The following is a 21,135-nucleotide window of genomic DNA, read 5'->3' on the forward strand; positions in this document are numbered from 1 at the left end:
GAATTCATACATAACCCCTGCTTGGCACTACCCTCTATTCCTAACTGCACAGAGAATGAGCTGGAGAGCTTTTTAAAATTACTGATGCCCTAGGAAAATATTGTATGACTCCACTCATAGGAGGGACCGTAAATGGGCAGATTCACAGAGACCAGAAAAGTAGAATGATGGTTGCCAGGGGCTGGAAGGAGAGAAGAATGGGGAGTTATTGTTTAATGGGCCCAGCGTTTCAGTTTGGAAAGATGAAAGAGTACTGATGGTGATGGCTGTGCAACGTGAATCATTTAATGCCACTGAAATGTACACTGGAAGATGGTCAAAATGGTAAATTCTATGTGATATATGTTTTACCACAATAAAAACTGCAAAAGCACATGAAAAGATCTCAACACCACTAATTATTAGAGAAATGCAAATCAAAACTACAATGAGGCATCACCTCACAGCAGTCTGAATGGCCGTCATCAAAAAGCCTACAAATAATAAATGCTGGAGAGGGTGTGGAGGAACGGGAACCCTCCTATACGGTTGGTGGGAATGCAAATTGATGCAGCCACTGTGGAAAACGGGATGGAGATTCCTTAAAAAACTAAAAATAGAGTTACCATATGATCCAGCAACCCACTCCCGGGCATATATCCAGTAAAGACAAAAATGCTGATTTGAAAAGATACATGCACCCCAATGTTCATAGCAGCACTAGCTATAGTAGCCAAGACAGGGAAGCACCCCAGGGGTCCATCAACAGAGAATGGATGAAGAAGATGTGGTACATACATACAATGGAATATTACTCAGCCATAGAAAAGAATGAAATAATGTCATTTGAAGCAACATGGATGGACCTAGAGATTATCAAGCTAAGTGAGGTAAATCAGTCAAAGAAAGACAAATATTATATGATACCACTTATATGTAGAATCTAAAAAGTAATACAAATGAATCTAGTTACAAAACAGAAACAGATTCAGACATAGAAAACAAACTTATGGTCACCAAAGGGGAAAGGGGTGGGGAAAGGGATAAATTAGGAGTATGGGATTAACAGATACACACCACTATGTATAAAATAGCAACAAGGATTTACTGTATAATACAGGGGAAAAAAATATATATATATATATCTGAAAAAAATACAACAGAAGTAAAAATAAAAAATGTTTTAAAATACTGATGCCAAGGTCCCAGACACAACCAACTGATTCAGAATCTCTAGGAGTGACAGCTGGGCGTTGGGAATTGTTTCAAGCTCTCCCCGTTACTCTTAAACCTGCAGCCAAGAGTGAGCAGTGCTGACCTACACGGCAGACAGGAACCAGAAAGAGGAAAGGGAGACCCGTCTCAGAGCCACCCAGGTTGTCTTGGAGACACACTGGGAGGTTGATCTTTATCTTTCCTGGCCCCAAATTGACCTAGAAAAGACAGAGCAGGACCTCATGCTATACTAATGGAAGAGCAGGTTGAACTGACCACTGGATTATTAGTTCTTTTTCATCCTTGTCATTGATGAGGTTATAATTTGTATTGATATTGATTCCAACAGCTTTACATGAGTCCATCCCTTCAGCTCTCAGAAATCCCATTCTTATATGTTCTTATCGTGTGTATCTAAGTAGTCATTGGGATTGGTGTTGGTTACCTGATCTTATCCGGAGAGCACTGGGATTCTAGAAGTTAAATGGCCATTCCAAGTATTGGGTTGGCCAAAAAGTTCGTTCTGTTAATGAATACATTGTTCAATAAAGTTCTTGGTGAAAATGAAAGATGTGTCTTATTTTTGCTTAAAACTGAACGAACTTTTTGGCCAACCCAATACGTGGGAGTCCCGGGGCCCGGACTGAGGATTCTCTAAACCTCGAGCTCCGACCTCCATGCCCAGGGATGAGTGTGTCCGCCCGGGATGCAGGTCAGAGCTCCACCGTGTTTCCGGGCAGCCTTGCTCTGGGCCCTGCCAGCGCATCCCCAGGACGGGCAGCAGCGCTCTGCTTCAGAGCTGCTTTGCATCCTAAACCCTCATTTCCTTAGCTCCTTGTGCTGGATCTGTTTAAATACCTCTGAGTCTCCAAAAGTCAGAGGATACTGAGCTCCTTGTTTATTAACTCCTGGAACTCATAAACCGGCCCGTGGAAGCTGAGCCTCTAGCCCCCGCCCGGGAAGCCTTTCAGGACCCGCTGTGAAATGCAAACCCACGCAGGTCACCTGCGGCCGGGGGTACAGCCCTGGCCTGCAGTCACCTGGGCTAATGGATAAAAAGTCTGTCTTCTTGCATGCTGAGTGTGGGAGAGAGAGGGGGAGAAACCACCTTTCCATGTCCTTCAGAGTGAAATGCCTAACCGGTGCTGAAGATTATGCTAATGAGAGCCCTGCTTCTTGCAAGGAGATTTCCAGATGGCAGGACCTGTGCACATAGCCGGGACCACGGTTCTGCAGCCCTTCACTGTCTGCCAAGCGTTTGCACATCTATTACGTCGTTTGCACCCCTCACCATCCCGTGAGCTGGCAGGGCTGATATTATTATTATCCCCGTTCTGTAGATAATGGAAACAAGGCACAGAGATAACAGGGTCCGTTTGAAGTCACCCAGGTCTTAGGATAGAGCAGGACTCCAACGTAGGTCTTGCTGTTCACTCCTCCCTCCAGGCTGCTTCTCACCTCATCATCTCAACATATTTCATTCAAGCATCTGACATCTTTTTAAAAAATTTATCTTTTTGAAGTATAATTGATTTACAATGTTGTGTTCATTTCTGCTTCACAGCAAAGTGACTCAGTTATACATATACATACATTCTTTTTCATCTTCTTTTCCATTATGGTTCATCACAGGATATTGAATATAGTTCCCTGGGCTATACAGTAGGACCTCGTGGTTTATCCATTCTCTATATAATAGTTTGCATCAAGCATCTAACAAACATCTTAAACCTTCTTTAATTAATGCTCTCCATTTCCCCAAGGCAGGTATTTATCTCATATCTCAGCCTTAGAGCATATCGGTTCAAAACCCAGGCTCTGGACTCAAACAGGCTGTGTGACTTTGGTCAAGTCACTTACTTTTTTCTGCCGCAGTTTCCTCCCGTATAGAATGAAGGCAATCTTAGTGCCCCTTCAAGAGGGCTATTATGCTTAGAAATCACTTACCAGGGCATCTGATGCACCAGGAAGTACACAATATGCTTGCTCCATGGATTACAGCAGTAATTAGGATTTTATCACAAAATCATTAGAATGTTCTTGAGGGTTTACCACATGCTGACACTACGCCCAGGGTTATGAAAGACACCATATCAGATGGCGTGGTAACACCGTAGATGAGATGGCCAAGTTGTTTAAAATCTTATTTGGGAGATTCACATATGGAACGATTAAGGAATTATATGAAACTGCATATAATCAAAATGCATGTGACCTACAAGAAGTTCCCTAAGAGAAATGAAGGGATGAAAAATCATTAAATGTTAAAGTGGACCATCCACTCCAAACCTTTCATGGAACAGAGGCGATAGGAGGCCAGGGAAGGTGTGGGTTCCCCCAAGACCACACAGGAAGGGAAGGGCTTCTCTCAGGACCTTAGTCAGGACTCGTGCCCTCCTCCACCCTGTTCACGCATCTCTTCATTTATTAAGAACCTACCATGTATGGGACGCTAGGCTGAGCTTCGGAAACGTGGTACCCAGCCAGCTACCCTCAGGAGGATGTAGTCAGAGATACAGATGGGCCTGTAAGTCAGTGCTGCGTATTGACTACGGCTGCTACAGCACCACCTCTCGGCACTTTCCCCTGCATTTTCAGCGCCTGTGGGGTGTCCTTGATGATTTAATGATGGAGGTCGTAGTGAAAGATGGGAGGCCTCTGGAAGGACCCAGCACGGTCGTGCTGGAAATGGGTATCGAATGAAGGGAAGGTGGGCATCAAAGACCCAGCATGTCTGGATCTATCCTGTGCGGGGGCTGCGTGTGCTCGGGCTGGGTTTGGGGGACGGGACCAGGTGGGCTCCCGTGGGTATACCTGAGTGTGCCCCCTGGGAACACCAGGGCCTGGGTGTGTGACGCGAGCATGATGGGGGAGCCTTGGGTGGGACTCTTAGTGGTTTAGACGAAACCGAAAGACGGGTATAGTGTCACTGTGTGACAGGAAGCTCAGCAAAGGAGCCAGGGATTTGCTTCAAAATAGTCAGGGCAGGGAGGGGGCATGGGTGGGGGGAGCTGAAGTCAGGTTGACCGTGAGTTCATGCTTGTTAAAGCCGAAGGGCCCTTCGGGGTGCAGTAGACTTTTCTCTCTGCTTTCCTACATCTCCACATTTTTCCATGATTTAAAAGATGCCCCGAGAAGTTTTGCTTTGATGGAGAAAATGTAGATGCGTGCAGAATGTGGATTCCTGTGCCCTGTGTGTGTGGCAGTGAACAAGGGTGGCAGGTTGGGGGCCCAGCATGGGGGGGTGGGCTCGAGGCAGCAGCCTGAGTCAGGGTCTCAGGGGGTGAGCGTGTGTTTGGCGGGGCCTTGGGCCGTGTGCGTATTGCCCTGTGCGGGATGGCCAGTGCGGGTTGGTCTGGAACACGTGTGCCTGAGGAGAAGGCCTGTAATGCTGTGAGGTAATCGCCTGTTATTTTTAGGGAGTAAATAACATCTCTCATGGAGCAGGTTATGTGGCTCCACGGGCTCTGTCTGTGTCCGCTAATGTGCACTTAAAATTTGAGGGTATTCAGGCCTCCCAGGAGAGCCTGTTAAGAACTTTGTCATTATATGTTTTTCCTTTATGATGAACTACCCCTAATCCATTTTTAGCAAAAGCAGGGATGATTGCTGAGTGTGTGTGTGTGTGTGTGTGTGAGTGTGTGCTGTTTCTGTGTCCAAAGGCAAGATTTATGATTATAGAACAGACAGTAGCTTGCTCTCTCCGTTTTATTTTTTTTTAATTGTTTTCCTTTGAAATTCCAGACTTAATGTTTTGTCTGCTTTCAATCTGACCCTCTTTGGAGAGCTACATGTTGTGTGTGTGTGTGTGTGTGTGTGTGTTTTCACCAGAGAGAGATTGAGAGAGCGAGAAAGAGAGAGAGAAAGAGAGAGAGAGTGCTGGAAACAAAGAATCTTTGTCTGTAAGCTGTAGCAGGCAGGAAACCCCAATCCCGAGGGAGCTGAGCCAGCCAGCCCTGTCCTGGAGTCAGACTCCAGCTCTCTGAATTCAATTTGACAGCTTGTCTGGGACACTTTCTAAGTAACCATTATCCTTCCTTTCTCTGAGTAAAAGAACTGTTATTTTGTTCCGTGGGTGTGCTGTGTGCGCTGTTACCGCATGTGTGGGTTCCACAGCGACTAGAACACACTCTCTCTAAATTATTGGAAACACTTAGCCTGTTTCCTAAGACAAGTGTAAATTTGTTCCAGGATAACGATGCAAACGGCTTTCCGTGTTGCACGTTAGAGGCAGGTAAAGGGATTTCGCTGGGGCATTTTGTTTAGTCCCAGTTACGGCACGAATCCCCTTATTTGAAGGAGCTCTTCCATCTCAGGAATAATTCAAATTGTGTACGTTTTATTCCTTCGAAGATTTTTTTTTTTAAATATGTATAAATATATCTTCCGATGATCGTTCCCCTCAGTTTCTGTGTTTGATCGATTAATTGATAATTTTTAAAGAAATCTACCACCATAGGTCTCTCTCATCTCGGGGAGGGAATTCCAAGGTAGGTGGGTGTCAGCCGTGAGCCCCCAGGGTTTGAGACAGGCAGGCGCAACTGGGTGACCCCCTGGAGTAAAGCAGGCACTGCTCCCCTTTCTCCAGCCACTCACATCAGTTGACTGCCGCAACCTCATGAGGGATCGTGAGGCAAAACCCGCCCTTTCCGGAGTGTGCAAGTTTGCAGGCTGTCCAGGTCCCGCCAAGTAGGATGGACAGAGGTACCGCCCAGCGCGGCCTGGGTCACTTCGGGGTCTGGGTGGAGTGACAGCTTGGCCAGCAGCACAGTTTTTACCCATTTAGGTTCCGACCAAAAAAATGTGTCCTTCAAATGTGAATGGATTCCTGTCTAGACCATTTCAAACAGAACTTTGAATGTTTCCCGTTCTCCCATTGCCTGACATACCATCCTCGGCTGTCTCGCTCCCACCCCAATCCACACCCTATGAGCCACACTCACTCTTGGTGGCCCAGGTCAGACGATGTCTCCTCAACCACCCCTGCCCCACGGCGCTTTGCTTGTACCCACTGTCTTCCCAATGAAGCATCCGACAGAGTATATCCAACAGCCTTTGGTCTTGCAAGACCTGATGCATCTTGGAGGCAGGGACAGTGCCTTAGAAAAGGCCATGTATGGATGGATGGATGGATGGATGGTTGGATGATGGATGGATGGATGGATGGATGGTTGGATGGATGGATGGATGGATGATGGATGGATGATGGATGGATGGATGATGGATGGACGGATGGATGCATGGATGGATGGATGGATGGATGGATGGGTGATGGATATGGATGGATGGATGGATGGATGGATGGAAAATATAGACAAATTGCCTTAAACTACTCCCCAAGGACTTACTGTAAAACTCACCCTTCGTGATGTTTCTAAATCCAAGAGTGATGTTTTGGCCTCATCCACTGCAAAGATGGGCTCAGGACTTGCCTTTCCCTTTCTGCCACAATTTCCCCTTCATTTGACCCCAACGTGATTCCTCCCAGGCTGTGATTGGTCCCACCCAGAAGTAGAGGGAAGAGCTTGCCGAGAGCAGATTTCAGTAACAAGGTGATGGTTCCACATCACACCCTTTTGCCCCATTTTTTATCAGCTTACACTCCCCTTGGAGGCCCTTCAGATTTGGGTCCTCTTGCTACGGGTGCCACTGAGAAAGAGGCCAAGGACAGGACCAGGACAAGGGAAAGTCATATTGCAGGAAAGGTTAACTCCTGCTCATTCAACCCTCCTTTCCTTACCTTTCTTATCAACCCCCCCCCCACCCCATAACGATAACAACTGCCATTGATTGAGGGCTTATTCTGTGCCAAAAACTTTTCTATTCACTTCATTTTTACGCTTCCTAACCACCTTATGTAGTTGGTACGATTATTATTCCCATCTTGCATATAAGAAAACTGGGGCACAGATGCGTTAAGCTCAAATGGCAACGCTAGTAGGAATCAGAAAGCAGCACAGAGCCTGTTACCGCAGCCCACTCCCCACCCAGGCAGTGCCAGGCCCCCAATTGCATCTCCCTCTTCCATCCAGCACAACATGGAACGGCCCATTTCTTCCAGGAAGCCGATGTCGTCTAGTTGTTAAGATGATACGGTGAGATTCACTGATTTCTGCTATGGTCCCCAAATCAGGACCCTCACTCAGGGTACTCGGTTCTTGCATTTCAAGAAGCATATTAGGTGGCTTCACAGATGTCCTTTTCTTTATTGTGCTTTATAATTTATACAACATTATACATTTTGTGTGTTTAATATTACATTTTTAAAAATCAAAGAAAGAAAGAAGAGATTTAGAAAAGGAAATGCTATCCTGAGTAACACTCTGTTGATCAATAAGGATTGCAGTAAACGTAACTTAAAAAAACAAGGGTGGTGGATATTAGCTCGATACATCTAGTTGTGAAATTTCCTCAGATTACAAGAGGTAGGCAAGGCCTTGCCTCAATAAGCTTTATTGACCCATGGCTCTCCAGGAAAAGGAAGGAGATCAGCATCACCTGGACCATTTTAAAGACACAAGCCAGGCTGCTCCAGCATCCCAGCCTACACCCCCTTCTCCATCCATAGGTGCCCTTGGTTGGCGAAGTTGGAGCTGAGTGTTCTGAGAGTAGGCGTCTCCCACTGCTTATGAAATTCTCGCCCCACACATCACCCCACCACCGAGAGCCAAGTTTTACTTGAATACTTAACAAAGTGTGCCTTCGTTGCTCTGCATCGGCGTCCTTTCTGCCATTGCACCGTTGGTCTCTCCTCTTCCCTGTGCCAGCAGGCATCCTGGCCCCTGGTATTGTTCCTGGCTGCTTCGAAGTGCCCACTTTGGCCTTCCTGCCCCCTTGGGCATCTTTCGTCATGTTTATCAAAACTGCTCTTACATGCTTCCTCGGAGAATCTGCTAGGCGCCACCGTGCTCTGCAACGTCAGTGAAGGTGACAGTGAAAACATGAACCCAGCTGCACCTTAATAAAGAAAAACGCTTTATGTAAACCTCAGAGCGGGAGGGGAAGAGGTGCAAGGCTGTGGGAAAGGTATTTGGGGCCAACTTGACCTCCAGAGCACCCCTGCAACTGGACTCGGCCAGACAGCTGCTCCACCCGCCAGTGCCAGGGAGGGGTGTCCCGACGGTGGACACTCGGTGGGTGAGGTGGAGTGCCACCACAGCTCCACTAACTTGTCAGTGGCGTTTCACACTTACTGAGTGGGCCGTTTGGGTTTTGCATTTCCAATTCATCTCCAGACTCTTGACTACTGTTATTTTAGCCCTCCCGTCCCTACCAGGTTTCACTTTGACTCAGACATGTCATCCCATTCCAGATTATAGAGCTCCGACTCAAAATGAAATTGGCCTTGGTTGATGTAACTCCATTTCCATGACCGCAGGGTCTTGGTTTGTAATAGAAGCTGGAAGTGATGGCTGTTAGCTGTGTTGAGGAGTGGGGGTCCCAGAGTACTCTGGGAAGAAAAGGCAAGGTCCACAAGTGCTCTAGGTAATCCACTGGTGGCCACCTCCACACACAATCTTCCAAATGCATTTGTTCTGCAAAATACACTGATTTTTAGAAATTCTACAGAGAGGTTGTTTGAGGGTCAGTAGTTGCTGAAAGTATTTAAAAGAAGTTTGTTTATTCCCACGCTCGTAAACCAAATTTTTCTCCATCTCTCTTCCCCTCTCTCTCCCTCCCCTCTCCCTCCCCCCTTCCCCACCCCAGAGAAAGAGAGAAGCTTTTCTCCTGCCAGACAGAGGTATAGGGACTTGGGGAATCTTCTAGTGAAAAGCCAGGGCATAGATAGCATCATTTGTTATCTTAAGATAAAAACCTTTCCCAAGTTCTTTTTATAGATGTAACATCATACTCTCTTCAGAGAAGCCCATATCTAAGATAATAAATAATTATTTCTCATGAAATATCCTTCTGAGAGAAGATAAAGTCTCTGAGGAAGAAATACTATGGTTAGAAACACTAACCCACGTGGGCTTCTCCCCTCCAGCCTCAGAGATCTGTAAGCAATCCCATGTGAGGATCAATAAAAAGTTTAACACACCTCTGATGAAGTTCAAATTCGTGTGTTAGGCACATTCTAAAGAGAAAGTGGTAAATTACGTGAGATTATTACTTTATCAAAATCCAGGACATCCTTCAAAGCCCAATTCAAGTGCCACCCTCGTCAGGATACTTTTTCCTTACCCACAAAGACTACAGTCTCTTCTCGGGACCCTATCTCAGTCACTAGCCATCAATGGACCTAATTACAGATTATCTTATCGTCTTTAATGGTGAGTTTTGTCCTGTATCCCTTTTTTCCAGCCCTGTAGATATTCAGTAAATAACATTGACAGCTGATAGATTCACTGGGGAAGGAAAATCTAGTTTGTCAATTTAATTAAATATTTACTCAATCCTTCTGCTTCCCTAAACAAAGAACCAGAAGAAATTAGCCTTGGTTGACACAAGAAAGATTAACTTCTTCCCAAGGAATAAAACTCTGGAAAAGAAAATCAGCTATAATCTTAGAAGACATTTGGAGTGTGTAAAGCATTTTCACATGCATGATCTCATTGATTCTCAAAAGAACCCTGTGAGGATTAAACAGGCTATTTGCTTTTCCAAATTCTTAAATTTTAGGAGAATCGTTTTTTCCCCTGTTGCGGATAGGTTGACAGATTCAGAGAGATTGTCACTTGCCTAAGTTCACACAGCTCATAACTGGCAGAAATGGGTGGGGAACCAAGGAGTTCTGAACCTCAATCTAGAGTTTTTTTCCATGGCAGTGAACTGTTTCCCTGTTTGGAATGGATTAAAGAGAAATCATGGAATTCCTTCCCATGAAAATCTTTAAGAGCCCTTAATAACACCACAAATGACCTTAGACTTGATAAGATTTAGGTACCCCTCTTCCAAAGAAATGAAAACCGTTCTTGGTATAACTATGAAAACTCTTCGAGCTTCAAAAGTCTTTGGCCTGCCCAATATCCTAGAGGAGTTGAGAGAAAGGCAGTTTTTCTGCTATGAGTCATACTTTCAATTTCTATTAAAATTCTTATATGGCCACATATGCTTTCTCTCAGGCTTTGGGCCTCCAGGCCTGTGCTAATTTGCATGTCTGGTTTAGATAATGACTGAAGTCCCCTCCAGCCTGAAAAGAAACCTCGGATTCTATTATATAAGTGAGACCACATTCCACCTGCCCAGAGTTGATGGTTGTCTTTAACTCCTGTGCTTTTTGATGTGTGGGTGCAGGACACAGAGGTGGGAGTGTTCCAGGGCTCACCTGCCAGGCCACAAAGATGGAGTGTTCCTTCAGGGAGAACTCACCTGTCCTCCTCTCAACCACACTGACCCCCTCAGAAACTCCCTTTCCTGCAAAACGCTTCAGAGGCAGGTCAAAAACAAATCCTAGGAAGCGCTGGGATTTTAAGTTTCTTCATTTGAATGGCCTTCCTAAGTCAGTGTGATTCTAAGACAACAGAATTGGCAATTACCCTGATTCTAAATAGGCAAAAAACTGGTGAACTCTTTAATAGACTAAGCTCATCTCGCCTTTTACTGTCTCTCACCCAGACATCAAACCGATACTGTCAAGTTTTTTAGCTTATTTTTTCGTCTTCCAACATAAAGTAATTCTCACAAGGTAAAGAGCTGCTAACGAGGGATTGCCTTTCCAGAAGGGCTTTGAAATCAGTGTTGGGCGACCCAGTCACTTTTCATAAGAAAATTATGGCACTGTGGAGAGCTTTATTGCCATAACATTAGGTAGGTCAAGTCTTTGTTCAAATTGTGTTGTCAGCGAGGCCCTCCCTGTCCCAGCACTACCCGCTCCCCTTCACCTGTTTTCTTTTTCTCCATACCACTCACCACCTTCTTAGATACGATGTCGTTTGCTATTTGTTTTGAATGTCAGCTCCCAGAGCAAGGATCTATGCCTGGCCACCATTGTATTCTCAGCACATAGAACAGGGTCAGCACCATTGTAGACATTCAATAAAATGTTGTTGAATGAATGAATGTGAGTGGGATGTGAGGTATTAGCTAAGCCCAATAGCTGGTGCTGGGAAGAGGAAGAACCTGGGGGCAAGAGAAGGAAGCAAGGTGATAAGATACAGTCCGTGTCTTCCCAGAGATGCTCACCAAGAAAGGGGCATAAGTGCACAAAGAATTACACCAGGAGGCTGAACAAGATGAGGGCAATAAACGCGAGACTTTCACCGGTGAGCCTTTGCAGAACTCTGGAAGAAAGAGATGCAGAAGCTGAAGCATGCAACAGATGCAAGACCATCCCGTATCGCCAGAGAGTGAGGGCGACCCAGCTGAGGAACGCGGATGGGAGAGGATCAGATCCGGGCTCTCAGCAGAGCCCAGGGGGCTAAACACAGACTGCTTCTCATTCACCTTCAAGCCCTCTTACCTAAGTCAGCTGTTAGGTTTTCTTTTTCTGACCCAGAATCCTCTTAAACCTGAGGCAGATTTGACCCAGGAAGGCTGCAATTTAGTTGCGTCTGCATGGCCCAACATGGAGGGGAGTTTGGGCAAACACCCAATTAACTGAGTCAGTATAAATTGCTTTTCCACACAAGGCTGGCCCCCAAATCCCACTTTGAGGCCTCATCAAAATAAAGAGGTCGTTTAGACTCGTGTGTCATTTAGACACAGAGCCCACGGGAGGGACGAACTCGAGCGAGGGTCCCGGCTGGGTGGGGAGCCTCGTGAGACCGTGGCGAGGCTGTGCCCACAAGGGTGCCGCTGGCCTCTCCAAATTCTCATCCTTGAAAGCCATCCATTCTTCAAGCATTTCTCTCACGTGTCCTTTCTTCCCTTTGCACGTGGAATGTCTTAAACAGTAGTTTTATTCTCCTCCACGCAGCGGGGCCGGCTCTGAGGCTGAGGGGCTGTTTGGATTCCAGGACAAGATCCTTGAGCAAAGGAAATCTGATCCAGGATGTTCTTTTTCTGTGCGTTCCAAGTTTAAGGAAAGCCTTCCCTAGATATTGCCCTCCTCCTGAGATCTCCGTGGAAGCCAAGATCCTCTGCTGCTCTTTAGAACATAAGATGCCCCTGAGGTAAAGGCCAAGCTACCCTTATAGACGGGGTTGAAAGGAGGTGAGGACCCAGCTTGGAGCTCCAGGGCTGGCTGGGCAGGGAGCTGGGGGAGCGGACCGTCAGGGGAGCAGGAAGGATGCCGGGTAAACCCTCAGCCTGGTAATATACCAGCAGGCACCAGCCAGAGCCAGCTTCCCGGCCGGCGATTCTAAACTGGGATACAGGATAATCCATTTCTTCTTCTAAAAGAGAGCCAGCGTTTATTCTGATTTGGGAATCACTGATCTCGGAGCACAGGAATTATGCTTCCTCTTTTGCGCTTCTCTTCACTTTCAGGGCCTCCTCTAATGACTTTTGAACCTCAGTTCACCAAGGTCAGCATCTTAGAGGTGCAAACAAGATGGTATAGACCACGTGTATACTGTGTATATTTTTAAGTTGCCATTTATCGAATGCTTATTTAATCCCCTTAACAATCCTCTAAAGCATTTGTTATTAATCCTTTTTTTATTGTGGTAAAAGTCACATAATATAAAACATATTATTTTAACCATATTTAACTGTACAGTTCAGTGGCACTAAGTACATTCACATGGCTGTGCAGCTCTCGCCATCATCCGTCTCCCGAATTCTTCACCTTCCTAAACTGAAACCCTGTCCCCAGCAAACACGGCCTCCCCGTTCCCGCTCCCGCCGGGGCCCTGGCAGCCACCGGTATGCTTTCTGACTCTATGAATTTGACTATCCCAGGGACCTCGTATAAGTGGAATCAAACAGTATTAGTCTGCACCTAATGTATATTGGAATGTGTTTTTAAGGCTAACTTAGAGAAGCAGAACCTGGGGTTCAAAAGGAGGAACCCTTAGACAGAGATTGTTTGGCACAGTAGATGGCTGAGCTGGGGTCCCAACCCAGGGTGGACTGATTCTAAATGCCACATCGTAACCACTGACCTGCCAGAGAGAAAGGATGTCTGCACTAGGGCGTCCTCGCCCTCCACGACCTTCCACAGCCCGGGCGCCAGTCGCCTTTGCACAGCTTTGGAGGTGGGGGGCCAGGCCAACCGGTCAGACATCTGGTAGTGGTCGCCGGCAGGGGTCGTATGGAGACAGTGGCAGACGAGGGGCCGGTCCTGAGTTGAGAAGGTTCGGGAAGCAGGGCAGGCTGTCCCGGGTGGGCACCGCAGGAGGGAGAGCCCAGAGGGAAGCAGAATGGGGTTGGTGGCCAGTGGGGCCCTGCTTCTCCTCAAAGGCTGGGCCTCTTCTAACCCAGGGCCTCAGAGGGAGGAGGGGTTTGGAGGAACATCTCGTCCTCTGCCAGCAGCTAGGATGTTGCCCCCGTGTACAGGCTTCCCTGTATGGGGGAAAGTCTGGGCGATGCGTCTTCCTCCTGGCGGACTTGGCTCTTTTTTGGGAAGTTTGGGGCTTTGGGTTCAGGGTCCCCTTTATTAGAGCTTTTCTCCTTTGGCATCCTCAGTCTTCCAAGAAAAGAGGTCTGGATCGGACTGAGAGAAGCTTCTGCCCTGAGCAGGGGCGGCCTTGCCCGTTCTGCTAAAAGGTCTGCATTTAGAAGCCGGCCTTTCCGAGGATGAGCAGGACTATAGGTACTGCCAACCAGAAATTCGAAGAGAAGTCTCAGAGAAAATCCATCTTTTTCTATCCAGTAATCGGGAGCATGGTCTCATGTCATACGGGATGAAGAGAGAGGCTTTTGTGCTGGTGTCTCTGCCTCTTTGGCCTCCAGGTGAGGGCATGACAAAGTGTGGAGCTGCGCGTTGCCTGGGATGTTGGGCTTTCAGACAGTGAACCGTCGGCATCCGAGCAGAAAGAGATGTCTTTCCGGAGATGTTTGGCCAGGTTTCTAGGACCCGTTTAACAGCTTCACACAGAAGCTGAGTTAACGCTGGGACGTCTGCGAGAAAGTCACGTCCAGAGAAAGTTTTCCCCTTCCCACAAGGACTTTTCAGAAAAAAATCTCCATGCTCATCCTTCTCCACCCCGGGAGGCTCTCCTGGAATCTAAGAGGCCACTTAGGGTCAAAGTCAGCCGCACCGGGCATCCCATGATGGAGATACTGTTCAGACTATTATATACTTGAAGCTGAATTACCCGCAATGCCTGGCAGTGCCCAGATTCCCCAGAATAAGGCTCTGGTCTCTCTTTGCTTTGGCAAAAATTGATCTCAGGACCGCCTGAAACCATAAGCTCCAGGCAAAGCCCTTCTGGGAGGACTCCTGAAAACGCATCACAGTAAGATTCGTCATCAAGCCAGGGGTACCAGCCTTCACTGAAGTAAAAAGTGAGGGTCAGAATAGGGGTAATTTTCTGCTGCTCAAGCGTCTGCCACCACCCAGAAGTTCTGAGACCAGCTGCTCTGTGGGTCTCTAACGGTCACATTTTTGCCCTCTGTGCCCTTGGCCACTCCCTTAAGTGTGTGTTTTGAGAAGTCAGTTCTCAGAAAGCAGACAGTATGCACCGTTTTCAGGGTGGGGGCGCCCAGGGCATGCTCAGGCTGCCTTGTGGCCGGGCACACCCCACTGGAGAGCAACCCACGTGCTGACGGGCAGCCGAGGGTCAGGGAGCTCTGGCACCGTCGGGCGTCAGGCCCGGGGAGGAAGAGTGTTTGTGCAGGAATATGAGTCGTTGGGTAGCTCCGGGTCCAGGATTTTCCATGTTGGTTGTAGACATATTTCTGTCTGTGTGTCTGGGACTAGAGCTGACCACACAGCTGAGTTCTCACTGGTATGACTTTTAGGAGGAAAACAAGCCCTCGTTTCAACAATGACGTTGTTAAAACATATATGAAACAAAAAGCCGGCCACCTGAATGAATGGCATGTAGCCCTGGGCTTCCTGTGGGGACAGGTCTCAGCCTACGCCCTGTCATACATGGACTGCTGTCCATTCTGCGCAGAGGACAGCCAGGGTTAACAGTCTACACTCATCCATCACCCATCACCCAGACTGGGATGCCCTGAAGACTTCATTTAGTGGGGAGCAGCTGGGGTAGAGGCTTTGAATTCTCTCCAGCTAGGAAGAGAGTGAACAACAGGAGGAAGTGTGTATATTGAGCAAGAAGGAGAAAATAATTGGCCCAGTTATTCATTCATTCAACAAATATTTATGGGGTGCTTATTCTGGGCTGGGTACTGTTCTAGGTGCTTGGTTCTATCAGAGAACAAAAGAGGGGTCCCTACCCTTATGGACCTGACGTTCAGGTGGGAGATGTGGACAATAAACATCATGGATTAATTATTGATTAAATTAGGTGATAAGTGGAAAAATAAGAAGTAGAGCAGGGTAAGGCGGATGGAAACAGGAGAGGGGGGTTAATGTGTATTTGGTAGGGCTGGCAAACGTGTTTCTGGGTCTGAACATTTTAAGGTATTTAATGATGCAAACACAGTAATAATGTTACTTGCTAATATTTACCGAGTTTGATGCTGTGCTGGGCGCTGGGCCAGCTGTTTGCTTGGATATCTAATTTAATCTGCAAGGCTGCCCCAGTACTTCCAATCTCTAAGGCGGAGTGCCAGACCTTAGCTCTTGATGCTGGCCTTCTCCATCTTCAGCTTTGTCTTTGCAGTAGGACTTACTCCAAAAACACTGGCTTTCATGTCAATCTTCCATTTAGGAGATGACCCCACAAACCCCAGGGCCCACAGAGAGCGTTTGTTAAACTCCCCAGTAAATGGACCCAGGTGTCCTTTGTAGACTCAGGTGCCAGTGGCAGGATTTTCCATGCAGGTGGGTAGGAATGAAAGAGCACATGGGAGGGAGCCTGGTGGCCTTTGCTGCTCTGATTCTACACTCTGCTCCGGGACCCCCGGCTAGAGACGCCGGCTCACGGCACGGCCCGCTGCAGTTTATTGCTCAGTTAACTCCACAGGAGGACACAGTCCAGGCTGATGGCTGGTGGCCTCTCTGTTTCTGTCCCTTGCTTTCTTCACCTACTAGGGGACTTTAAGGTTGGTTGGGACCTCGAAAGTCCTCCCGGTCAGGCTTCCCCTCCCAACCCCCAAGGCATCACGGGAAAGATGGGGCTGCCAGACACTTCTCTGATAAAGCATCAACTTCCAACATGATTGGGCGCTCAGAGAAAGATCCAGCCACCACCCGCCCTCTGTTGGTTAGAGGGAATTCTTCCAAGCATTCTCTAGCTTTTGCCTGTCTGCAGTGCCCCCAGAGCTAGAATAAAAGAATAGGAGGAAGAGTTGGCAAGACGTCAAGTATAACTATAGCCAAAGGCCATAATTTGGACTAAGAAAAAAGGTTTTTCTGAACGAATATAACATAGCTTTAGAGAAGATGCAAGAGAGGATGGAAGCCTCCGGTAAACTAAGGATTGAGAAGAAACGCTGATTAGAAAACTCTGAGTCAGAGATATTATCAGTGCAGTAAGTCAGAAGTTAAGTCACACCAATTCCTGGAACTTAGCGATGTGCTTTTTCTCTTTCATGAATTTGTCACTTTCTATTCCACTTTCTGTTCCGTTCCTGCTAGCTTCATCTCCTTCCCCCGGCACCCACCCCATCCATCCATCCTACACATCACCACGAGCTGCACTCTCCACCACACCGTGGGTTCGTGGTAGTGCCACCTGCCCCAAGCCTCTCCTGGTTTCTTCCATGGCCTGTAACCCAGAGCCATTAAGCTGGCTGAGCGGCCGTGGACCTGGCCATGAACCTGGCCTCGGCCCTCTCTTCCGTGTCCCCCCACTGCAGTCCCACAGCCCCAAGCGTGGTTCCCCGCATCCGACACGTTAGCATCTCACTGCTCACTTCCGCCATATGCCCGCCGGGTATGCGCACTCTCTCCTTCCCAAAGAGGCCTCACTCAAGTCACCCCAGACCCAGTCACACTAGCCTCTCCCTCCTTCACCCCCAGTATCTCCAGCACTCCTTTGGTACACGACCCATATTTCTTCACAATCTGTTATTGTCTCCTATTTAAAGGCAAGCACTGGGGACTTGTGTCATATTTGTTCACATCCACTGTATAGCCAAACACACAATACATGGCAGAAATCAGTCCCAGATAAATTGCTGGAGGCCTAACCAGCATCCCCCTCCACCAAAGAGAAATCTTGGAAGAACCCGGCCTTTCCTCGAGGATACCCCAGCCTCGCACACACTCTGCAGACCCCTGCAAGACAGCCCAGAAGATACCCATGAGAATCTACAACCGCATCCCCAGCTTGAAAACAACTTAGGTTCTTTGTTTGTTTTTGTTTTATTTTGTTTTTAAGAAAGCACAAGAATCTATTTGCAGGAGGAATTGTGAAAAAAAAAAAAGTCAAAGAAAAATAAAAACAGACGACTCAAACGAGCCGAGCTTTGTCTCTCTTTTGCCCCCTTCCCTCCCCTTCCTCCCATCTGCATCCCCCTCACTTTCTGTTTTGCTTTTCATGCCAATTGCTAAAGACTGTAATTTTAAAACTGCACTGGCTTTTCCAGAGCCAGGAGGAATGTGCATCCGCACGTGGATTTTTCCACAAGGAAATCATTCCTGTCTTTTGGTTCTTCTTAGCCAGAAACAACAAGAACAAGCCATGGGACCAGCCGGTCTGTCTTTGCAGTTCTTATTCTAATTCGTTTGAGAGGCTCAGAAGGGGTGGAGGGGGATGGTTTGCGTTTCACCCCGCCTGACCGTTGTTTGATGAGGTTTGTGCTCCATTTGTTCAGATGTTTTTTATGGTTTCTTTGTTGTCCATGGAAAGACTTTGAAAGTCATCATTCTGTATCCTTAAGCTCTTCTGCTATTCCTGCTCCGTGTCTCAATGGGACTCACACCATGAGAAAGGAAAGGAGGATGTTTCCAGCCAGTCGGTTAAGCAATTTCTGAACGGGGTTAGGGAGGCATGTGTATTCTTTCAAGAAAGGGGTTGGGATCACGAATGTTCCATGTCAATGGAGTGTCCGCCAAGGCGATCTGGAAACCTCTCTGCACTTCCAGGCAGGAAGCATCTCTCCAGCCCCTCGTTTCTGGTTGCAGCCACACCTCTGGCTTTTTTCCTTTCTCTGTGGTCATTACCCAGCCCTCTTCACTATCAGCAAAAAAGCATGAGAGGCCGAGGAGAGTCCAGACGTGCCCACAGCATCAGTGTGCTGGAGTGAGGGGTTGGAGCCGCCACCAGGGTCCTCACTGTGAGACAGTCTGCCTGTGAGCCTTTAATCTGGACGTGACCCATCTCTCCAGAGCTGCTTAAAGGGCTTTGCTATACAGCTTCAGACATTTTTTTCTTGCTAAACTTAGATGATATTTGTAGAATGCCTTATAAGATGCTTCACATGTGCTATCTCATTTGATCATTACCTGTCTTCATCCGTTCCGGCTGCTGTAACAAAGTACCATAGGATGGCTGGTTTACAAACAAAAGAAACAAACTTCTCACACTGCTGGAGGTTGGAAGTCTGAGGTCAGGGTGCCAGCGTGGTCAGGTTCTGGTGAGAGCTCCCTTTTGGATTGCAGACACCTGACTTCTTTTTGTGCCCTCCTATGGCAGGAAGCAGGCAGACATGCTAACTCTGTGACCTCTTCTTGTAAGGGCACTAATCCCATTCGTGGAGGCTCCACCCTCATGACTTAATTACCTCCCAAGACCCCCGCATCCCAATACCATTCCACTGGGGGGATTAGACATCAGTGTATGAATTTGTGCAGGGGACACAAATATTCCGTTGATAACATCAGCACAACCCTGTAAGGTAGGTAAATCATGTAAATTTTTATTTCCGTATTTTAAAAAATTGAGGCCCAAGGATGTCTGGATTCATCCAAGGTCTCACAAGAAATGATGGAAGGACAGAATTTGGAACCAGCCCTATGACTTCAAATTCAGGGTTCTTTCCATTACTTGGGCTCCCAATCAGTGTGTCAATGTTCCTTCCATTCATTCCCCTTTGTCCCAGGGGAAGAGTACACTTCTGGAATTTACTGATGCTTGAAAAGTTATTGCAGAATTCTCCAGGTCACTAAACGACAATCTTCACGCAATCTTTCTAAAGAGCAGGAGATGCTGATGTACCTCTATTTGTTTTTTCCATTAGACCCTTCCTATGACTCAGTCAGGAGAGGAGGATGGGGCAATAACATGAATTCTGGTCTCAACAAAAGTAAGTAAACGTCACCTTATTCTTTGGGAAGAAAACCTTTTTCTGAGGACGGGGTGGAGAACAGGGTCATAAGATAAAGGAGGAGAGGAGTGAGCATTTTGTTTTCCTGCTTTTTGAATGGCCATCAAAATTAATTGCCAATGTAGGACCTGTCAGTGATACCTAGTCCTGGAAAGATGGGATTTTCACTCAGACCTGTGAGTTTTGTTTCATTGCATTTGGCTTTAGAATTTTTGAAGTTGGAAGCTTTCTCTCATGACAAGGTCTGTATGAATGAAAAATCACCAGATTCAGACTCTGTCGTTTAAGTTACGATAATGACCCTCTATGGCTTTGCTTTTCTAATTGTCAAGATGTAGTTGTACCAACATCTCTACCCTGATTTCATGAAAGGCTGAGAGGGAGGATAACCTGATGAGGGGATGGTAGGGGTCTGACACATCAATTTGTGCTGAAATCTGACCCAAAATCTTCCATTAAGGGAGTAGCGGGAAAGACTGACTCGTATGGTCCCGACCCAGAATGTGTCAGTCTTACCATCTCTAGGAAGTAAAGTATCAAACACAGAAATGGATGGTGAAGGGAATTCTTTCAAGAAAGAGGTTGGGACTGAAAACTAATGCCAGCAATAACCACCATCCCTTTTAATAATATGCCTTATCTGTTTACTCTGCCCCCAGCCCTTGGCCCTATGGGGCACACAGTGTTGAATCAGACATGGACCAATCTCTCAGGCAGGGGACAGGAGTCATGCACACATATAACTCTTTCCCTCTGGGCGGTATCAGGAAGACCAAGTGGACCTGGGGCCATATGATTTGGCTCTGCAAGGAGAGGCAGGATTTGGACCCGCAGCAGTGGGGCGGACTGGGCCTCCCAGGAGAGGTGGGGCCAGGGAAAGACATCAAGGCTGACATGTCTGACAATCAGGAGGACTTGGGTTCCTGGGGTTTAGGATGCACGAAGGGAAATAAGTCTGGAAAGGTAAGGAAGGGAGGGCAAAGATGCCAGGAAGATAGACCTCAATGCTTCAGTCGACAGTGAGTCACTAAGGTTTTTGGATGGTGGGATGTAGTGTTTTAGGGAGATGAAACTGGCTAGATAGCATTTGATGGGTCGGTGGGAAGAGAGAGAAGTGGGCTGCACGCCAGTCAGATGAGTCCATAGACAGTGCAAGAAACAGTGCAGCTCTAACATGGAGACATGATGACAGGGGTGGAAAGGGTGTACCTAAGAGATGCCATGGAGGGGAGCTCACAAACATGGAAACGCAGGGGCAGGTGACCCGTGCTCAAATGTCACCTTCTCCTTCAGGACCTTTCTAAATTTTCATTAAAAATGAAATCCGCAGCCCCGATACCGTTAGACATGCTCTTCTACATACTTACTGCTTTTTATCATTGTCTCCCCATTAAAACAGGAATCACTGGTTCAGTGCTGGGTTCTCTAGTATCGAGAGCAGTGCTGGCACAGAGTAGATTCTGGATAAATATTTATAAAATAGAATGAATAAATGAGTAGCGTGAGCGAATGAATGAATGAGAAAGCACATTTGTCCTCCTTCCAGGGGGGGGCGTTGGACGAGGTGTTCCCCTCCCCTCGTGGAGAATGGCCCCACTTACCGTATTTCTCTTCTTGCTGCAGGTCCCCCCCTTGCAGGAGCACAAACAATGAGTAAGAATACTGAACAGCGGCCCCAACCAGGTACCTGTCCATGATGTGCGAACCCTCCTTTGCTTCCTATGTGGCCCTTGGTCCCACATGGTCAGCGGAGGAGGATTTAGACAATATACG

The 21,135-nt window shown here is 47.3% G+C and overlaps 1 protein-coding gene across 2 annotated transcripts in view; it reads left to right on the plus strand.

Annotated features, from left to right (window-relative positions):
• FLI1 (Fli-1 proto-oncogene, ETS transcription factor) overlaps positions 1-21,135 on the plus strand; it is a 111,920-nt gene that overhangs the window by 85,916 nt on the left and 4,869 nt on the right. The window contains exons 6-7 of one of the 2 annotated variants that reach the window (XM_004280476.4): positions 19,276-19,341; positions 20,986-21,045. In XM_004280476.4, coding sequence (XP_004280524.1) covers positions 19,276-19,341; positions 20,986-21,045 — 126 coding nt within the window. The remainder of the gene's footprint in view (positions 1-19,275; positions 19,342-20,985; positions 21,046-21,135) is intronic. The other variant, XM_049713604.1, reaches the window with a different exon arrangement.

Source organism: Orcinus orca, chromosome 8, assembly GCF_937001465.1.
Source record: "Orcinus orca chromosome 8, mOrcOrc1.1, whole genome shotgun sequence".
Classification (NCBI taxonomy): Eukaryota; Metazoa; Chordata; class Mammalia; order Artiodactyla; family Delphinidae; genus Orcinus; species Orcinus orca.